Here is a 19,035-nt window from a genome sequence, read left to right on the forward strand (position 1 = left end):
AAACACATTGGCAACACGGATATCCCCTAAATATTTCAGAGTTGGAAGCATAATGTATGAGCAAAGACCTGTAGTATAAGAAAAGGAAAAAAGAAATCCCAGACGACACATTGTGAGAGCAAACAAACAAAACGCCCTCCAAAAATACCACTGAGTTCATTTTGTGTGACCATCTACTTTTGGGCATGAGGCCTGGCCTTAAGAATGGTTTGTATACACAGTGAGAGTCCATTAGAGAAAACTAATTTTTTTACTTGCAAGTGGTTATCAGCTGGAGAGAGCGTCTCAGTCAGGGATATGGGCTTGTGTCCATTTGCACTTAAATACTGAGACCCCAAACCTATACAGGCCCTTTGCCAGCCACCAGTCTCTGTGAGTTCATGTGTGCGTCAATTCTGCTGTGTACCTTCTATATGCAGAAGGTATACAACAGAATTGTGTCCTCCATTTCCTCTGACTCTTATAATATTCCTGCCCCCTCTGGCTTCCCTGAGCTGCATGTGAGGGGAGGGAACTGACTGGGATCAAGAATTCCAAGGTTGCTCCATCTCTGGGAAGTGCTCAGAGGCTAGAAGAGGGTGGTGGCTTTCTTAAAGCTGGAGTTACAGTTGGGAGCTACCTGGCACAGGTGGTAGACACCAAACTTCAGTCATCTAGCAGTGTAGCAAGCCCTCCTAACTACTCAGCCATGTTTTAGCCCTCAAAAAAAGTATTTTTATCAGCAATATGAGAATTTTTATGGATGTATCATAATTTACTTAGCCCAAACTTTATTACTGAGAACAGGTATTATTTCTACGTTCTACTTATTAAATATTAAAAATAGTACCATTAAAAAAAATTCTTACCAGTAGATATATAGTAACAGGAAATAAAACAGATTGACCAAATCTGTTACCACGTTGTCAAATTCAAGTTCAAACTGGTTACTTTTCTCAGTGCTGAGACCAATTCCTGATAGTAAAACAGGACAGGAGGTTTGTTCCGCCTTCACAGGTTTAGGGTACAGTGTTCTTGGATGATCCGGTGGCAGGAGCATGAGGCAGCTGGCAACCCAACATCCTTGGTGAGGAAGCCAGGGCAAAGAATGCTGGTGCCCAGCTTGCGTTGTTCTTTCTATTCAGCCTGGGGCCTACCCCAGCCACCCACATGTAGGGTTGGTGTTCTCACCTTAATCCAGGGTAGTAATTCCCTCACAGGGACACCCAAAGGTTACCTTCTAGATAATTCTAGACCCTGTTGACAACCAGGGTTAAAAATCACAAGGTATGAAGAACAAAGGGAGGCCCACTGCTCTGGGCTGCATAGGCCCTAACAGACCAGACTCCATTCTTGTAATGGAGTGGCTGTATTAGCCAAAGTTCTCTAGAGGAATAGAACCTATAGAATGAATATGGTCCAACTAGTCTAACAATGGCTATCTATCAACGGATTGTCCAAGAATCCAGTAATTGCTCAGTCCATGAGGCTGGATGTCTCAGCTGGTCTTCAGTACACACCAGAATCCCAAAGAAGTAGGCTCCAATGCCAGTGAAGGAGTGTACTTGCCAGCAAGATTGAGAGCAAGCAGGCAATGAGCAAGTATCCTTCATATATGCTACCACCAAATAGTTTGGCTCAGGTTAAAAGTAGGTCTTCCCGCTGGGCAGTGGTGGTGCATGCCTTTAATCCCAGCACTTGGGAGGCAGAGGCAGGTGGATTTCTGAGTTTGAGGCCAGCCTGTCTACAGAGTGAGTTCCAGGACAGCCAGGGCTACACGGAGAAACCCTGTCTCAAACAAAACAAAACAAAACAAAACAAAACAAAACAAAAAGTAGGTCTTCCTACTTCAAATGATTAAAGAAAAAATTCCTCCTAGGTGTAACCAGCTGCTTGGGTTTTAGTCAATTTTCAGGTGTAGTCAAGTTGACAACCAAGAACAGTCATCATAAGTCCCCTCCTCCTCAACTTATCTTCTTATGTCATCCCTAAACCTCAAAAGAAAACAATAATCAGATATACCTTACCTGATATAACTACCCCATATATGATCACAAATGCTTTATGTAGATTTAGCCAGTTCATAATTACACATAACATATAACTATCCCTCATGCAACTGCAAATACATAAGTTTTGAGAATAGGTGGCAAGGTCCATTGAGGGATATTATTTTAGTCTGTCAAACGTAAATATCATAACCTGATATCCTCTTAATTGATGTTACATTACATGATAAACACATTGAGGAAAGAAAAATATTTGTACAAACATATTCTTAAGAAAGTATTGCCGGGTAGTAGTGGCGCATGCCTTTAATTCCAGCACTTGGGAGGCGGAGGCAGGCGGATTTCTGAGTTCGAGGCCAGCCTGGTCTACAGAGTGAGTTCCAGGACAGCCAGGGCTACACAGAGAAACCCTGTCTAGAAAAAACAAAAAAACAAAAACAAAAAACAAAAAACAAAACCAACAAAGTATGACAAAAACATGCATGCCAATTATAAGCCACTTGTGCAGCTGATCACATGGCCTTAGCTGGTATTTCTAAGTATCTTCTTCTACTATCCATTCTGTATTTCCTCTACCTTTAAGCAAGCACCTCAGCAGGTCTTGGCTCTTTTCTCAGAATGACCCATACCTTCATTGCTGAAGGGTTTGTGACCTTTGTCATCCTACCTGGATTAGATTGTTGTAGTTTCCCATGAACTTTAATCATAACGCATGGTAGTAACCAAGAGAAACTCTCAAAGACCACATGCCACTCTACAAACATCTTTTTTATCTCACTTGTGAAGAATCCAATTTCCTCTTGGTAATCTGGATCAGCTACCCCTCCTAACACTGTTATTCCTTTCTTAGCGTTTGTTTAAGGGCATCAGAAGCCCAGGGGGAAGTCTGAGCTTCCAGGTCAATGGGATGTTTATTGTGGCTCCTGGCAGGAATGCTTCCTGATCTGGGACCAAAACTTCCAGGCCAGTAAAACTTAAGGTCACAAGAATTCTTCCTAGTGGATCACTAGGGGTGACAGTGAATGGAACTATTGCCTTTTCCACCTCTTGATTCCTGGACCTATAGATCCTGGCTATGGGAGAAATTGTACCTTATATTGAACACTGATTTAAAGCATATACTGCTTTCTAGAGAACCCAACCCCAGCCCCCCAGGCTGCTGCCACCTAATTAGCACTGGAACTGTGTCTTCAAAAAGCCATTCTATCTGTCAGGGCAGCTGCTTCAGGATGGTGGAGAACATGGTAAGACCAGGGGATTCTATGACTGTGGGTCTACTGTGGTATTTCTCTGGCTATGAAGTGTGTTCGTTGGTCAGAAGCAATACTGTGCAAATACCATGACAGTGGATAAGGCATTCTGTCCATGAAATGGTGGTTTGGCAGAAGCATTACGTGCAGGAAAGGCAATTCCACAGAGTACATATTTACTCCACTAAGGAGTGGCCCAGTGAAATCAAGCTGCCAGCAGATAGCTGTTTAGTTATCCCAGGGAATGGTGCCATGGGGGCTCAGGGTTGGTCTCTGCTCTTGACAGATCTGGCACCCAGCAACAGCAGCTGTAGCCAAGGTTAGCCTCAGTGAGTGGAAATCTATGTTGTTGAACCCCATATATAACCTCCACCTCTGCCACTGTGGTCACTCTGTTCATGTGCCCACTGGGCAGTTAGAGATAGCTGGGTTGAAAGAGGCTGACTGTCTACAGAACAGGCCATCTTAATTCATTACTGAACTTCTCCTCTGCTGAAGCCACCTTTTGATGAACATTTACATGGGACACAAGTATCCTTCATCCATTTGGATAGATCTATCCACATACTTCTTCCCCAGACATCTTACAAAATTCCCTGTCATGTTCTTTCCAAATTCCCGACCATCATATAAAATAAATTGGTAAGTGTAACAAATTTATATAAAATAAAATATAAATATATAATTATATGTTATATTAGATTATGTTTTATATATATAATGACTTATTAGAATAAGTTACAGGCTGTGGTCCTGCTAGTCCAGCCATTTAACAATGGCTGTCTACCAATGGAAGGTCCAAGAATCCAGTAGTTGTTTAATTCACAAGGCTAGATGATTCAGCTGGTCTTCAGTATATACAAAAATCCCAAAGAAGTAAACTCTAATGCCAGTGATGGAATGGACTTGCCATCGAGAGTGAGAAAAAACAGGCAGAAGAGCAAGTTTCCCCATTCTATGTCCTTCATATAGGGGCCACCAGAAGGGGTGCCCCAAAGAGGCATTAAAGGTGGATCCTCTCACCTCAAAAGATTTGAATTAAATGTGTATCTTCCCACCTCAAAAGATTCAAATTAAAAGCGGGTTTTCCCTTTTTAATGGATTTCATTAAGAAAAAAAGCCCTTACAGATGTACCCACATGTTTGGGTTTTAGCTAATTCCAGATGAAGTCAAAGTTGACAAAACTAAGTTTTGTTTTAGTTTCATATGAACTAGCTTTGGGATAGCCAATCTAGTTTTTACTCTTTAATTGTGCTTTGATGATGGTGATGATGATGGTGGTGGAGGTGGTGGCGGCGGCGGCGGTAGAGGAAAAGGATTGCTTTCATCTCTGTTCATCAGGGACTCTCAATCCCAAACTGCTAATAAAAACATTAATTCCATCTTGAAACTACACTTGCCATGATTTTGTTTTGTGACTAGAGATCATTCCTCGGGATACCTAATAGGTTCTAGGCCTTCTGCTATCAGTCCAGAGAAAAGCCAGTTACTGTCCTCAAGGGTCAACAAAAGAAGAAAGAGTTGACCAGGCATTATGGTACAAGTCTGTAATCCCAGCACTCAGAAGGCAGCAGAGATAATAGGATCAGAAGTTCAAGGCCAGCAATGGCTACATAAACCAATATATAAAATAAACAACCTCCATGTCAGTGGTGCAAGTGCTGGAGGAGACACAGCTCTGGTACCTGCAGTAGCTTGAGAATTCCCTCCCCTCTTGGGTAAAGCCATTCAGATAAAGCCAAATTTTAGCTCTGGGCAGAAAACAATTTCAGGATAAGCCAGTATAAAGCAGAGTTGTAGTTTTCTAAAGACAGTTTAAGAACAAGGGTTAATAGAGCGGAGCTCAGATCACACCCAAAGATGTGAGTGTGGGATTCATTAAGGGAGAAGCATCCTTCATGCCTTTCTAACAGTCATAGAATTTTGTTGACTTTCAAGGCAGGCTATTATCTTGAAAGGGTTGTTAAATATCTGCAGTCACAGAATACTCCTGAGGTATGCTGGACAGGATTACAGCTCTAACACCCTAGATCAATATCTTCACTGTGAACAAAAGTTAATAGTTTTGTTAGTTGAGTTCCTAGAAAATATCCAGAATATTAAGAACATACTCAAGGTCATGGACACTTAGGCCTTAAACCTGGTTTATTGCTACCTTAACCTTTTTTTTTTGAGGGGGTATGGGGAACACTGATAAAAGGTCTCACTATATATCCAGGCCTGACTGGCCTAGAACTTGTTTTTCGAGGTAGAGTTTTTCTGTGTAGCTCTGGCTTTCCTGGAACTCATTCTATAGACCAGGCTGTCCTCAAATTCAGAGATCCACCTACCTCTGCCTCCCAAGTGCTGGGATTAAAAGTACCACATACAGCTAAACTTATGTATCTTTTAAAATGTAGAAGTGCTCTGTCTGCATATACACCCATATGCCTGAAGAGGGCATCAGATCCTTTTATAGATCGACATGAGCCACCATGTGGTTGCTGGGAATTGAATTTAAGACCTCTGGAAGAGCAGCCAGTGTTCTTAACTGCTGAACCATCTCACCAGCCCACCTACACCCAGCTTCTTAACATTCTCTTTTTGTAAATATTTCTATGTAAAAGAAAGCTTGCCTGTATGTAAGCAACCTTCAGAGCAAATGTTAGTAAATATCTTGATTTTCAAGTGGTAAGAGACTACACCCACACTTTAAAGGCTCCAATTCTCTCTGCATGATAATCTTCTCTGTATCTTATCTCATCCCCAATCACACATACCTCTGAGGCATCTCCAGACAGGTAGGAACAGACTGTGTGTTCCTACATCTTAGGCCTAGTGTAGCACTGGTAGGACTGAGAAACATCTTCAACTACAGCACTTTTAGAGACGTAAAACACAAGTGGACAGTGCCTGAGGAAGACACCCAGGGTTGACCTCTGGCCTCCACATGTACATGCTCATTCACCCATAGGGACACAAACTTGACAAACACATGCACACGCGCACACACACACACACACACACACACACACACACACACACACACACACGAGAGAGAGAGAGAGAGAGAGAGAGGGAGAGAGAGAGAGAGAGAGAGAGATGCAGACAAAATCCACAGTGCATTTCCTTGAGTACCTTATGTTCTACAATGTTCAGATACATTATGTTCAGGTACACAGTCCAGAATATTGGTTCAGGAAAGTCGTGGCTGGAAAACACCAAGCTAAATAAGATTCAGGCTGCAAAGAGGCACAAGCAAGACACAGAGGTAGGGAAAGATCCTTAACATGAGCAAAGAGCAACTGAAAACAAGCATCCTTTGAAGACAAATGCCTTCCAAGGTCGTCGGAGAGAGTTGGGGAGACCAGCGGTAGTTAGGAGCTGCTAGTGGCCAAGTCCAGGAAGGGCGCAGAGAAGTCTCGAGAGCTCTCAGCAGTGTGAACAGTCTTACCACCTCCAGAGAAAAGAGGTCAGAGGTGAGAAAGGAAGGTTTGCTTACAGAGCAGAAGCAGAGGCAGCAGGGAGTGGAGACCGCTCCAGCCCTTATGCACAGGCTCTTCTTGGTGGTCCTATTTTAAACTACTTTTGACTGAGGCCACTTGATATGTCAGGGTGTACAGCACAAGATCAAGCATGATGTCTACAATTAAAAGTTTTTCTTTTTCAGCATGAAGCTCAATTTGACATTTATGGATCCCATATCAAGCTGTTATCTGAATCTGGAGAGTCTGGACCAGCCACCACTTTAAAAAACAAACAAACAAACAAAAAAACAAAACAAACCGAGAGACAGAAAAAAGGAATGGGTTTGTTTACAGTTTTAGTCAGAACTGGGGAGGGTGGGGAGGTGTTTCTTTCTCCCCACTTTTCCTACAGCAGTGATACAATCTACAGAAAAGATGAGACAAAAGCCAGGAAACAAGCAGTTACGTGTACAGACGGAACACCATGAACTAGCTCATCAGACTGTGAGCCTGGCAGGAGGCTGCCCTAGTTGTGGGCTTCAGGCTATTCCCACCCCAACACAGGATTTCCTGGAGGGTTATAATTCTTCAGGGTCCATATTACTCTATATGGTTTATGAAATGTGTTTACCTTTTACACTTCTTGCTTTTCTATAAGTTCTTCCCAGTGGCTACTCCTACTCCCTGCTCAGTCCCTATGTCACAAGGATCAGAGGTGAGAACACAGGAATTCTTGGCCGTGGAGCAGGAAAGGTGTGTCAGGCTAAGATGAAGACAGTTTCAAGGCCTTCACTTAGGGGTATGGTCCCATCCTGCAGACCTGGGGATCGATCCCCAGCCGACGACTTATGACTTATGACTTATGAGCCAGAGGGCACTACTAAGTCAAGGGTGGTAAGTTAGGGAGGAAGCACAACCACCACAGACGAGCCATGCATGAGTGGCTCTCTCCTCACTGATCAGGAAATGACATCTTACATCTGCATGTGGTGTGACTATCCAGCCTAACCACGGCCCACCAAAGATGGCCAAATGCTGTGTCATCTTGGCTGGATGATCAAAATCAAGTTTGTCAAGACAATGGACAAGTACAAAATATCCCCCCCTTAAAAAAAAAGAAACAATCAAAGTAGCTGAAAAGAATTCTATTCACTTACAGGTGGTCTTCAGAGCAATCCCTTTAGGCACAGCTGTATCACCAACACGAATATAACAGTTAAATTCTGAAATTTGGTCTGCTGGGAACTGCAGTACTCTGGATTCATCTCTTAACTCTCATTTTAGATCCTCAGAATGTCACACATTACACATGCTAGAAGGGCCTCTGGGAGAAGTACCTGTCAGTTACAGAAGAGAATTTTCTCCCATTTTACCTACAGCACCAAATCTGAAATCCTAAGACTGCAAAGGAGCAGTCTACAGCTGTACTGTGATGAACAAGCAGCACTCCCCCCACTGTGTAAACTATCTCAAACAGCCCAAACATGGCACACATTCATCTCAGATAAACAAGAGAAGTGTAAACTGGCCATCTGAATAAAAGAGTCCAAGTATCCAACTTCCAAAAATAATTAGAAAAAAAATCAAATATCACTACTATTCACACTCCTGAGACTATATTTTATAGGTATCTGTTTAAATAAAAAATCCACTTCAAACACATGTAATATATAATACAAACGAACGAACTATGTTAGAAGTCCTTAAACATCTGAAACAGTTGAGCAACATAAGTATACATTTCTGTAAGAGTGAAAAATATAGCAGGTACACTAACTTACGACTGTATCAGGATAGCTGTTGGCGCACAGACCTGGGTCTACAGTAACAAGCGCAATGTGAACAAGCACTGAGGTCACTTCATGTAAGACAAGGGTCCTTCAAAGGACATTTAAAGACTTGATTTCCATAACCTTTTTGGATTCCGGCTTTGTAATAAATATGTAATAAATATCTGCAGTAACAGTATGTGCACAGCTTTATCTTTCTCCGTTAGAAAGTCTTTCTCTGGAGTCATAGTGTCTTAGAGGCATCCCTGGGGGTGGGGAGTTGGGGCTTCGCAGCAAGTCCACTAACAAAGCCATTTTAGCATCTATGTGCTCCTGGAGCTGATAGATCCTCTCATCAATGTGGTCCATAAGCTTCTTTTCCATCAGTTCCATGTTTTTCGAAAGAATCTTTTCCAAATAGGAGCAAACAGGCTGTTCTTCCATCCTGAAAATAAAATTTAAAGTGTATCAATTTTCTCTTATGTGATGACAAAAGTAACTGAGCTGGCCAAATGGCAGCCAAGATACACCATGGACATTGGTCTCTAACTTTACCCATCTCCTCAGGGCACATTTCCAGCTCTAAAACCTACAACAGTGGCCAGTGTCCTGCTTTTGTCTAGTTAGACAATTGAAAACAATAAAGAGCAAGGACAATGCCTCCAAAGCCAAGCTGAAGGCGTGGCTCTGTGGTTACAGTGCTTTGCTAGCATGCAAGAAGCTTTCGATGTCCCTGGCACTGCAAAAGACCAGGCTTAGGGGCAGGGAGACAGCTCGGTCACTAAAAGATACGCCTTGAAAGGATGAAGACCCAAGATAGTGTCTCATAATCCAAAGTAAAAATTAAAATGAAAAGCTAGGGCTAGGGAGATGGCTCAGCTGGGAAAGCTACTGCCATACAAGTATGAGGACCTGAGTTTGTCCATAAAAAGCCTGATGCTACAGCTTGTATCTGTAATCCCTGTGCTGAGGAGGCAGGAGGAGGATGCCTGACACTGGCTGCCTAGCTAACCTTGACAAATCAGAGTTCCAGGTTCAGTAAGAAACCCTGTCTCAAAAACCAAGGTGGGACATGATTGAAGAAGACATCCAAAAGAAACCTGTCCCTTCCACCCACATGTGCATACCTCATGCATACACAAACACATACTACATAAATTCACATAGATATGCCAGGTGTGGTAGGTAGTGAAAGATCCTATCTCAATAGATAATGTGCATGGTTTCTGAGAAACAACACCTGAGGTTGTCCTCTGGCTTCCTTCCACATGCTGAACATGCTTCACATGAAAGTACATACAAACACAAGGTGCGGCATACACCTCTAATTGGGAAAGGAGCCCAAAAGATCAAACGTTCATGGTCAAGTTTGCCTCGCGTTTGCCTGCGTTTGAACGAGGCCCCCACAAGCTCATATTTGAATGTTTGGTCCCCAGTGTTTGGGAAGAATTAGAAGTTATGACTTTGTTGGAGGTGATGTGCCACTGAGGGTGTGGGCTTTCAGGTTTCAAAAGTCCATGCCATTCTCAGTTAGCTCACTCTCTGCCCAGTCTTACAGATCAACTGTAAGATTTTGCCTAGCCTGTCTGCCTGCTGCCACACTCCCCACCATGATGGTGGATGGTAATGACTATAACCCTCTGGAACCGTTGAGTTTCCAAATTAAATGGCTTTTTGTTGTTGTTTATAAATTGACTAGGCCATGGTGTTTTATGGCAATAAAAAGTAACTAAGATACTGGACTACATAAAAATCTGTCTCAAAAAAAAAAAAAAAAACCCAACTAATAAGCTTTTAGGAAAGAGCTGCTATATTCAGTGAACACTTTAGATACTGAACCTTACACTGGGGCCTACAAAGCTTGCATCTCTCCTGTAGGGGCTCAATGAGGGCCACAGTATTTCTATGCTAATAGAATGGTGGTATCTGACTCGGTCATCCTTATGCTCTTGTGAACACATAGTAGCATTTCCAAATGTACATGAAATGTAATGCCACTGCTTGCGACTGCTCTCATAACTCACAGAATTGGTAGCAGTGAGTCTTCTCTTTTCTAGAATGTCTTAAGGTGGTAGACTTAGTGTATAAATATGTGTACTTCAGACATTACCTCTCTTTGCTCACAGTGTTCTTACTAGTTACATGTTGTAAGGTAATACATAATTATAGTCAAATGCTCTACACACACACACACACACACACACACCATGTATATGTATATGTAGGTTTGCACATTAAAACATAATTTTCACTTAAGTTTTTGCTTATTTTCATACTTATGTTAATATATTAATATATAGTAGTTTTATTTCTTAAAAATTCATACTATCAAATATATACATAACCCTGTGCCATTTTATTATGTACACAGTTACTTATCCTCCCAGAACACCAGTCAAGATGTCACCTTCCCTCTCCAAATTCCTATTAGTATGCTCTCTCCCATCTGCTATGTGGCTGCATGAGTCTCTGTTGTCTCTCACTGTAATTCAGCTGAAAGCCATTTAGGTGGTTGTTTTTAATAATTGCTGATTACCACTCCACAGTGTGGATACAACAGTTCCATCTCTTACAAAAGAATCATCTCTTACAAAATAGAACTATTATAATAAAGCTTCTATGAACAATAATAGTTCACTGCATTTTATATGGCCATAAAATTTCACTTCTCTAGGATAAATGCCTAGGAATATGCCTGCCAGATCATATAATAACGTGCATCTAAGTAGTTCAACTTGCCAAAACATTTTTGGGTGACTGTACCATTTTATGATTCCAGCAGTAAGCTGTGAGAGATCTAGTTCTCCAAGTCCTTGTGAGCATTTTTAAGTTCTAGTCATTCCCAGAAATATACGATGTTCCTCTGTGGTTTTAATAAGCATTTCCCTGGGCAACAATGAGGCCAGTGCTGGCCACCCTTTGTGCTCATCTGCTTCCATTAGTCTCTTCCCCGGTGAAAAAATTCCTTATCTTTTGTGTTTTACTTAGTATTGTTTTAAATACTGAGTTGTGCCTTCTCTTTGTGTTAGGAACAAGCCATTTCTTGGATTTTTGATTTATAAATATTTTCTTCCAGTTTATATTAAAATCATCTTAATAGGGTTTTACAGAGGCATAAAGTTTGACATTTTGCTGGGGTCTACATATAATTTTTTGTTGGTCATGTTTTTGACAGTGTGTTTAGTTTTTGCTAAGTCCCTGGGTGTTTCTCCCATATAATGAAAATTCCTGTTTACTTTTGGGAGCATGGCCATCTGGGCTCCTTTTCACAGAAGCTTGAGGATTAGGTCAGGGTTTATTTTTGCCTGTGGAGATGAATTGGCTTAGCACCACCTTTATAACTGAGCTGCAATGCTGCCAAGCCTCCTCTATGCTTCTGGCCATCCACCTGTGGTCCCACTCCGCGCTAGTACCTCACCTAATGCTACCACTGTACCGTGTACTAAAGTGAAGAAATGATTTCTCCTGTTTTATTCTTTTTAAACTTTTTTTTTCTAGTTATCATTCTACTTTATAGAGCTTTCTAATTCCAAGTTAGAATCATCTCCTCCATACTTATAAAAGAATCTTGATGGCCCTCGCTGGGACACCAAGCACATGCATCAGTTAGGGGAGGACTGCTGCTTTTACAGAGTAATAGTATGCCATGTCTCACCATTGTTTTAGGCTTTTTCACAATTTCTTCTATTAATATCTTATAATTTTCAGTTCACAGACCCCATATTTTGTCAGATATGTATAATTATTTATGGATATTTAAAATATGTATGTACATATATCTTATGTATTTGAAGTTATTTAGAATCTAGTTGGGATACAAGGTTAATAGCAGTTTCATAAAATAAGTCTTTTTCTGCTTTTGATTTTTTGGATTATGTAAAAAATGGTGTTTTCTACATGTCTGGCAGAATTCCCCTGTGGAACTGTCTGGACCGGGATTTTTCTTTTCATGAACACTCTGTGTTAGTTGGCTTTCCATTACTGTGATTATATCTGAGATTAAAAGTTGGGTTTACTTAACTCCTGGTTTCAGAGTTTTCAGTGCCCAGTCTGCTGTGAACCTGGGGTTAGGCAGAACATATATGGGAGAGGCCAGGGCAAAGTGGTTCACCTCATGGTGGCCAGATACTAGAGAAGAAGAAATGGGGACGGGCCTGGGATGGGACATCCTCTAAATCCATTCCCTAGTGACCTATTTCTTCCACCTCAGTCCTTTCATATCACCTCTAAACAATGGTATTCAAGTACAATGCCATCAGTCTGAGTGCCCAGCTGAACCAATTACCATGGAATGACTGGATCCACTAAGCCAGCAGTTCCCATACATTAGATACCCACATGGCAGGTATTTGTATTGTGATTCATAATACTGGTACAATCACAGTTATGAAGTAGCAACAAAACAATTTTATGGTTGGGGGGGTGGTCACCACAACATAAGGAAATGTGTTAAAGGGTTGCAGCATTAGGAAGGTTGAGAACCACTGCACTAAGCAGAAATTAAGCCTTTAACACGGGGCAAACCACATCCAAACTGTAACACCTTCCCGTTACAAATTCAGCATTTTTAGTGGGCTATAAGGTCATTCCATTATCTACTTCAAGTTGTGTTCTGTAGCTTATGTTTTTTGAAAAGTTAGTCCACATCCTCTAAGTTATTAAACTTGCAAGCGTGAAGTTACTCACAGCCCCTGACTACTTGTAAGATGCCCAAGGCTGTGTGTGATTTCCCCACTGCAAATCATACTGATGCTTCTTCTATCTTCTCCCTTATTTTCTAGTCTTAATAGAAGCTTACTAACGTCAATGAAACTTTCGGAGAATCACCTTTTTATTTCATGGTCTCTTTATTGTTTTCCTATAATGTGAGCCTTCTCCTTTGGCTTCCCGAATGCTGGCACTGTTTGTGCCACCAGTGGACTTTTAATTCAGTCTTTAATGTGTTAGGACTTCTTGAAGCATCTACTTCATTGTTTAAATTAAAATTTGTTTTAGTACTGTATGAGTATTTTGCTTGCATGTACACATATGTTCCATGCATGCCTGGTGCACACAGAGGTCAGGAGAGGAACGAGAGTTACAGGCGAGTTAGAGTTGTGAGTTATATGGGTGCTGAGAATTAAAGCAACACATGTTCTCATCTTCTGGGCCATCTCTCTAGCCCATATGTCCTACTGGGGTAGTTCTGTGTCACTGTCCCACAGCCATCTTCATCTTCACTAAAACAGGTATGACGCTACAGACCCAGGTCATCGCTTCTTTAACTCCAGCCCACAAACTCTTGGCTGTGAATTTTTACTCAGTTTTATGTATTTTAAAAATATTCCTATTGAGACTTCTTTTGTGCCTGATGTGCATGCTGTGTGTATGTGCACTTGCCCAATGTGGATGCACACGTGTATGTACACATGAGCTATAGAACAGGAGGCTGATATCCAGTGTCTACCTTTGTCACTCTGTCACATTTGTTGAGACAGTCTTTCATAGACCAGGAGCTCATTGACTTAGTAAGATTAGCCGGCCAGCAATCCCTACAGGTACTCCTGCCTGTGTGTCCTCAGGACCAGGATTCCAGGCATACACCGCCACACTCAGGCTTTATAAACTATGAGTGTTATGGGCTGCAACTCAGGTTCTTATTCTTGCACAGCAAGCACTTTACCAACTGAGACATTTCTCCAACTCCTAGACTTCTTGAAACACATAAACTGTGCTGCTTAATCATCAAGTGTTTGGAAATTTTCTTATTGTCTTTACTGTTAAGTGATTTCTTATCTATCTTTCTGGTTGGAGAAAATACCTTCTATGATTTCAGTCCTCTTAAATTTGGTGAGGCTGATTTATGACTTGAAATACAATATATTTATGTGAATCTTCCACAGACATAAAAAAGCTATTCTGCTATTGTCGACAGAACCTAATATAAGTGCTGATGTAATCAGGTTGGTTGGTGATGTTTACTTCCAAACTAATAAAAGTACCAATTTCAGATGTAAACTTTAAACTAAGGCAGATTAAACAGCAGAGTAAAATGGTTAATGTGAACTATGAACAGAGTTCTGTATTTCTACTAGAACACTGTACTGGCTGGTTTTGTGTGTCAACTTGACACAGGCTGGAGTTACCACATAGAAAGGAGCTTCAGGTGAGGAAATGCCTCCATGAGATCCAGCTGTAAGGCATTTTCTCAATTAGTGATCAAGGGGGGAGGGCCTCTTGTAAGTGGTGCCATCTCTGGGCTGGTAGTTTTAGGCTCTGTAAGAAAGCAAGCTGAGCAAGCCAGGAGAAGCAAGCCAGTAGGTAACATCCCTCCATGGCCTCTGCATCAGCTCCTGCTTCCTGACCTGCTTAGTCCCAATGCTGACTTCCTTTGGTGATGAACAGCAATGTGGGCGTGTAAGCTAAATAAACCCTCTCCTCCCCAACTTGCTTCTTGGTCATGATGTTTTGCACAGGAATAGAAACCCTGACGAAGACAAACACTTTTTGACAAGCTGTATTAGGAATATGCTATTTGGCAACATCTTAATCAAACAGATGCTGCAAAGATAATGCATTAAGACCAGAGGATAAAAGGTTCTGCACTATAAATAATTCCCATCTCATTACAGTTTTTAACTATAAAAGTAGCCTAGAACAGACACAGGCTATAAAGGTAATCTCTTACAGTGACATGCATAACAAACCTAATCAAAAATTATAAATTCTCAGTTCCTCCAAATTCATCCACACAGCTTTCTATTGCAACTATTAGCCGATAGCTGGAACTCTTCCATAAATGCCTGAAACCATACAATACCAATCTATACAGTACATTTGGTTCTATTCCTAGTCAGTAATGTCAGTGATGAATTGTAAATGCTGAAAACAGCTCATCAGGCTGTGCACCTAAGGCAAACCTGTTTCCCTCCGTCTGACTCTCCCACCTACCAAATCTCAACTATATTTAACTGAAAATAAAATACTTACGAAACACCGACAATACCCTCTCGGGGCTTGGAGATGTTTTCTTGCCACCTGGCATTATGTCCCACACGGAGATGGTTGACCTGACTACATAAATTCTGGAGAAAAGGAAGCAACTCAGAGTTGGGCACATTTGAGTTGCCACTTGCCTTCTTTGGTAAGAAAGAAGACACCGCGTTTTGAAGATCACTTTCAAGGGAATGATTTTGTGGCATAAGGTGACACTCATCGTGGTTTGCGGTATTTCCTTCTCCAGATGTGCTTTTATCAATAAGAGCCTTTAAATTTTCAGTGACGGCTGAAGGTGTCAATCCAGTTCGAAAAGGAAAAGGTGTAGAGGGTGCCTTGTCTAAGACTCCTGACGACGGGGCAGACTGCAGCGCAATCAGATGCTTGTGTCCTGTGCTTCCCAATACCGACTGAAGCTGATCCCTGATGGGAAGACAATTCTGAACAAGGGAAATAAGTAAATATTAAAGAGTGAAGGCTAACCTCTGGAGTGGTTGCTACAAGTCAGGCACTGTGCACTCTTCCTTTGATTGTGCATTTCTATGAAGAGAGCTGTAACTGTTCAATGTCACCGAGAAGACACCAAGGGAAAGGTCACTGCCCAAGGAGAACAGCTAGTAAGTGGCAGGGTTGGGACATAGACCTAAACTTCTTTAAAAAAAAAAAAAGATTTATTTATGTATGAGTCTTTATGTCTGCCTACAGACAAGAAGTGGATATCAGTCCGGACAGTGGTGGCACACGCCTTTAATCCTAGCACTTGGGAGGCAGAGGCAGGTGGATTTCTGAGTTCGAGGCCAGCCTGGTCTACAGAGTGAGTTCCAGGACAGCCAGGGCTACACAGAAAAACCCTGTCTCAAAAAAAAAAGAGGATATCAGATCCCATTATAGTAATGGTCGTGAGCTGCCATGTGGTTACTGGGAATTGAACTCAGGACAGCCAGTGCTCATAACATCTGAGCCATCTCTCCAACCCAACCTAAAGTTCTTTTAAATCATTTCACTGTAGCTTTTCTAAGAAACATATTAAAATATACACTACTATGATGGTAAAATAGAGATTGTAATCTTTTCACTACTAAAGGCTTTCTTATGGTAGTATAATATTAATTAGTCACAACAGTTGATCTTTTTTACATTTGTTTAATTTTAATTTTAATTTTTATGTGTATACGTGTGTGCCTAAGCAAATGTGTATACACTAGGTACGTGCAGATACCCACAAGAGCAAGGAAAGGGTGTCAGCCTCTGGAATAGAGTTCCAACTACTTGTGAACCACCTGATGCTGATGCTCAAAATAGGACTTGCTACAAGAGCAGCAAGTACTCTTAACTGCTGAGCCATCTCTCTAGCCCCAGTTAATCTTCTCAAAACTCAGCCTATAATTTTAAAATATATAACTATTTTATATATAATAAACTATTATATATATTAATATATGAACTATATATTTTTAATGTAAACTATTCATTTTACCTCACCATATCTTTTGCAATGAGTTTTAATGGAGGTTACACGGTGGAGAGTTACATTACAGAAGTAGAGGTTCTATGGATACATTTGTGACATTGCTGATGACTAGAATGAACTTGGCTGCATGTACCTTCCTCATTTTTAGTATAATAAGAGCTTTATTCTAGAGCCACAACTAAACCTCCTATAAGAAGATCCTGGCTTACGTTAGGAGAAGACTGCACTACCTCCCTATTATGCCTTTCATTTTTTCTCCAATCAAGAAAAGTAAAATACCTCTAGTCCAATGAGCACTGTCAGACAAATGATTTAACTTAAAAACATAGATGCCAACGATGGATGAATAGATATAACCAAGGACTATCGTCTCCCATTATGGCTGGTCAACAGCTTTTGAGAGACCCGTCTAAAAGTAATCAAAATTAGTTGAAAAAACTATGTTTATATGTTCATCTAAATGTTCTAAATAGTATCACAAAGCTAGGCCAGAGCTGCAAGACATTTAGCCAATAAATGTTTGCCAAAAATCCCTTCTGTGTTATGTTCCATTTCAAGTGTAAGAAATACATCAGTGAGCAAACCAAATCACATTCCCTGACTTCATGGAGCCTACATGATACATAAGCAGGGGGAGACGCAAGGGAGGGAGGGAATATATCATAGGATGAAGATGATGCTAAATATGTTAGGGAAAAAAATCAAAGAGGAAAGGAGGCTAATGGCCAGGGAAACAGAGGTTGGGGCCAAGGTGGTATCTGTAATAGACAGTCTCCACCTAACTTTACTGAAGTTCATTTTTCAAAAAAGCTCCTTCTAGAGAAATATCACCCTGTTGTTAATTTATCCTGTTCTACTGAACATCAGTTTTTAATAAACCTGAACATATTCCTGGAATAACAATAAAAAAGCATATACATTTATACAATATAACATTAGATATCTTTCCTTTAGCTTGAAGAAGCTTTATTCAGTCATAATGAAAATGCTATTTCCGTGTGTTTCCATGCACAGAGAAAAAGCAAAGGACACACACGAACTGTTGCCTTGGTTGCCTCTGTTGAACTGAATGACAGCAGCAAAAACACTGTGGTTTTCCACCAGTAATTTTCTTTGAGTGAAACTCATGGGATAGAAAACTTACAGAATAAACTAATAGAATAAAACTAGAAAAAAAAATGTAATTTTTCCCAGAGTCAAGTTTTTAAGACAGAAATTAGTGGTCTGATTATACTTAATTCATTACTGTCCTCTAACCATCTCCATCATTGTTCTATAATTGCTTTTTTGCTTTTTTATATCTACTAAAAGAATATATAATACACATGAGCTTTGCCTCAGAAGTCACCACCTAAAATACTGATTCTTGAGCTCTATCCTGTCGGATTTAGTAGGTAAGAAGCAAGGGCAGGGAGCCAACCTTCTAAAGACATTACAAAAACTTGGCGTTCTGTGGGACATACTTTACGAAAATCAGACTAGCCAGGCATGCTGGCTGTATGTCTTTGATCCCAGTACTCAGGAGGATTCTGTGAGTCTGAAGCCAGCCTGGTCTACGGAGCAAATTTTAAATCAACCCAGACTACATAGAGACCCTACCTAAGAATAAGAAAAATCAAACTGTCCTAAAAAGGGACAAAGCTCACAAGCTGACAAACATTTCCACTATACTCAATATTTCTTTACATATCCACCTTCTAATTTCCTCTTTATGTCTAAATAGCTTGGGGGAAAACTATTTGCTTTCAATACCCCCAGAACCGCTACTATCTAATCCTCCATAATGTGTTTTATATCTATTGTTAATTTACTCGCTCCTGGAAGTACTGAAAGTATTCCAGTATGATAAACCAAACAGGCATATATGTATACATATACATAGTGCCACAAAGAAACAGGCAACTCTGCTTGCAACTTTAATCTCAATTTAGTGAGAAAAACAGTAACTAACAAATACATAACAAAGTGTTAAGAAGGATACAAATAAAGCTATGATAAAGATTAGCAGGGATGTGCTATACTATAAACTGGGTGACAGAAAAGGTCTCATTAAGGATATAATGATTAAGGTGACATTAGAGTAGTAAGAACAGTAAGAAAAAGATACAGTGGACAGTGGTGGCACCTGCTTTTAA

The 19,035-nt window shown here is 40.7% G+C and overlaps 1 protein-coding gene across 2 annotated transcripts in view; it reads right to left on the reverse strand.

The window, feature by feature from the left end:
• Positions 1-7,032: 7,032 nt before the first annotated feature.
• The window catches only part of CUNH10orf88 (chromosome unknown C10orf88 homolog), a 19,828-nt gene continuing 7,825 nt past the window's right edge, over positions 7,033-19,035 (reverse strand). For both annotated transcript variants that reach the window (XM_031388574.1, XM_031388575.1), the window contains 2 exons: positions 15,424-15,869; positions 7,033-8,899 (listed from right to left, as the gene is read on the reverse strand). In XM_031388574.1, the coding sequence (XP_031244434.1) occupies positions 8,665-8,899; positions 15,424-15,869 (681 nt within the window). In that variant the 3' untranslated portion in view covers positions 7,033-8,664. The remainder of the gene's footprint in view (positions 8,900-15,423; positions 15,870-19,035) is intronic.

Source organism: Mastomys coucha, unplaced genomic scaffold (genome assembly GCF_008632895.1).
Source record: "Mastomys coucha isolate ucsf_1 unplaced genomic scaffold, UCSF_Mcou_1 pScaffold21, whole genome shotgun sequence".
Lineage (NCBI taxonomy): Eukaryota > Metazoa > Chordata > Mammalia > Rodentia > Muridae > Mastomys > Mastomys coucha.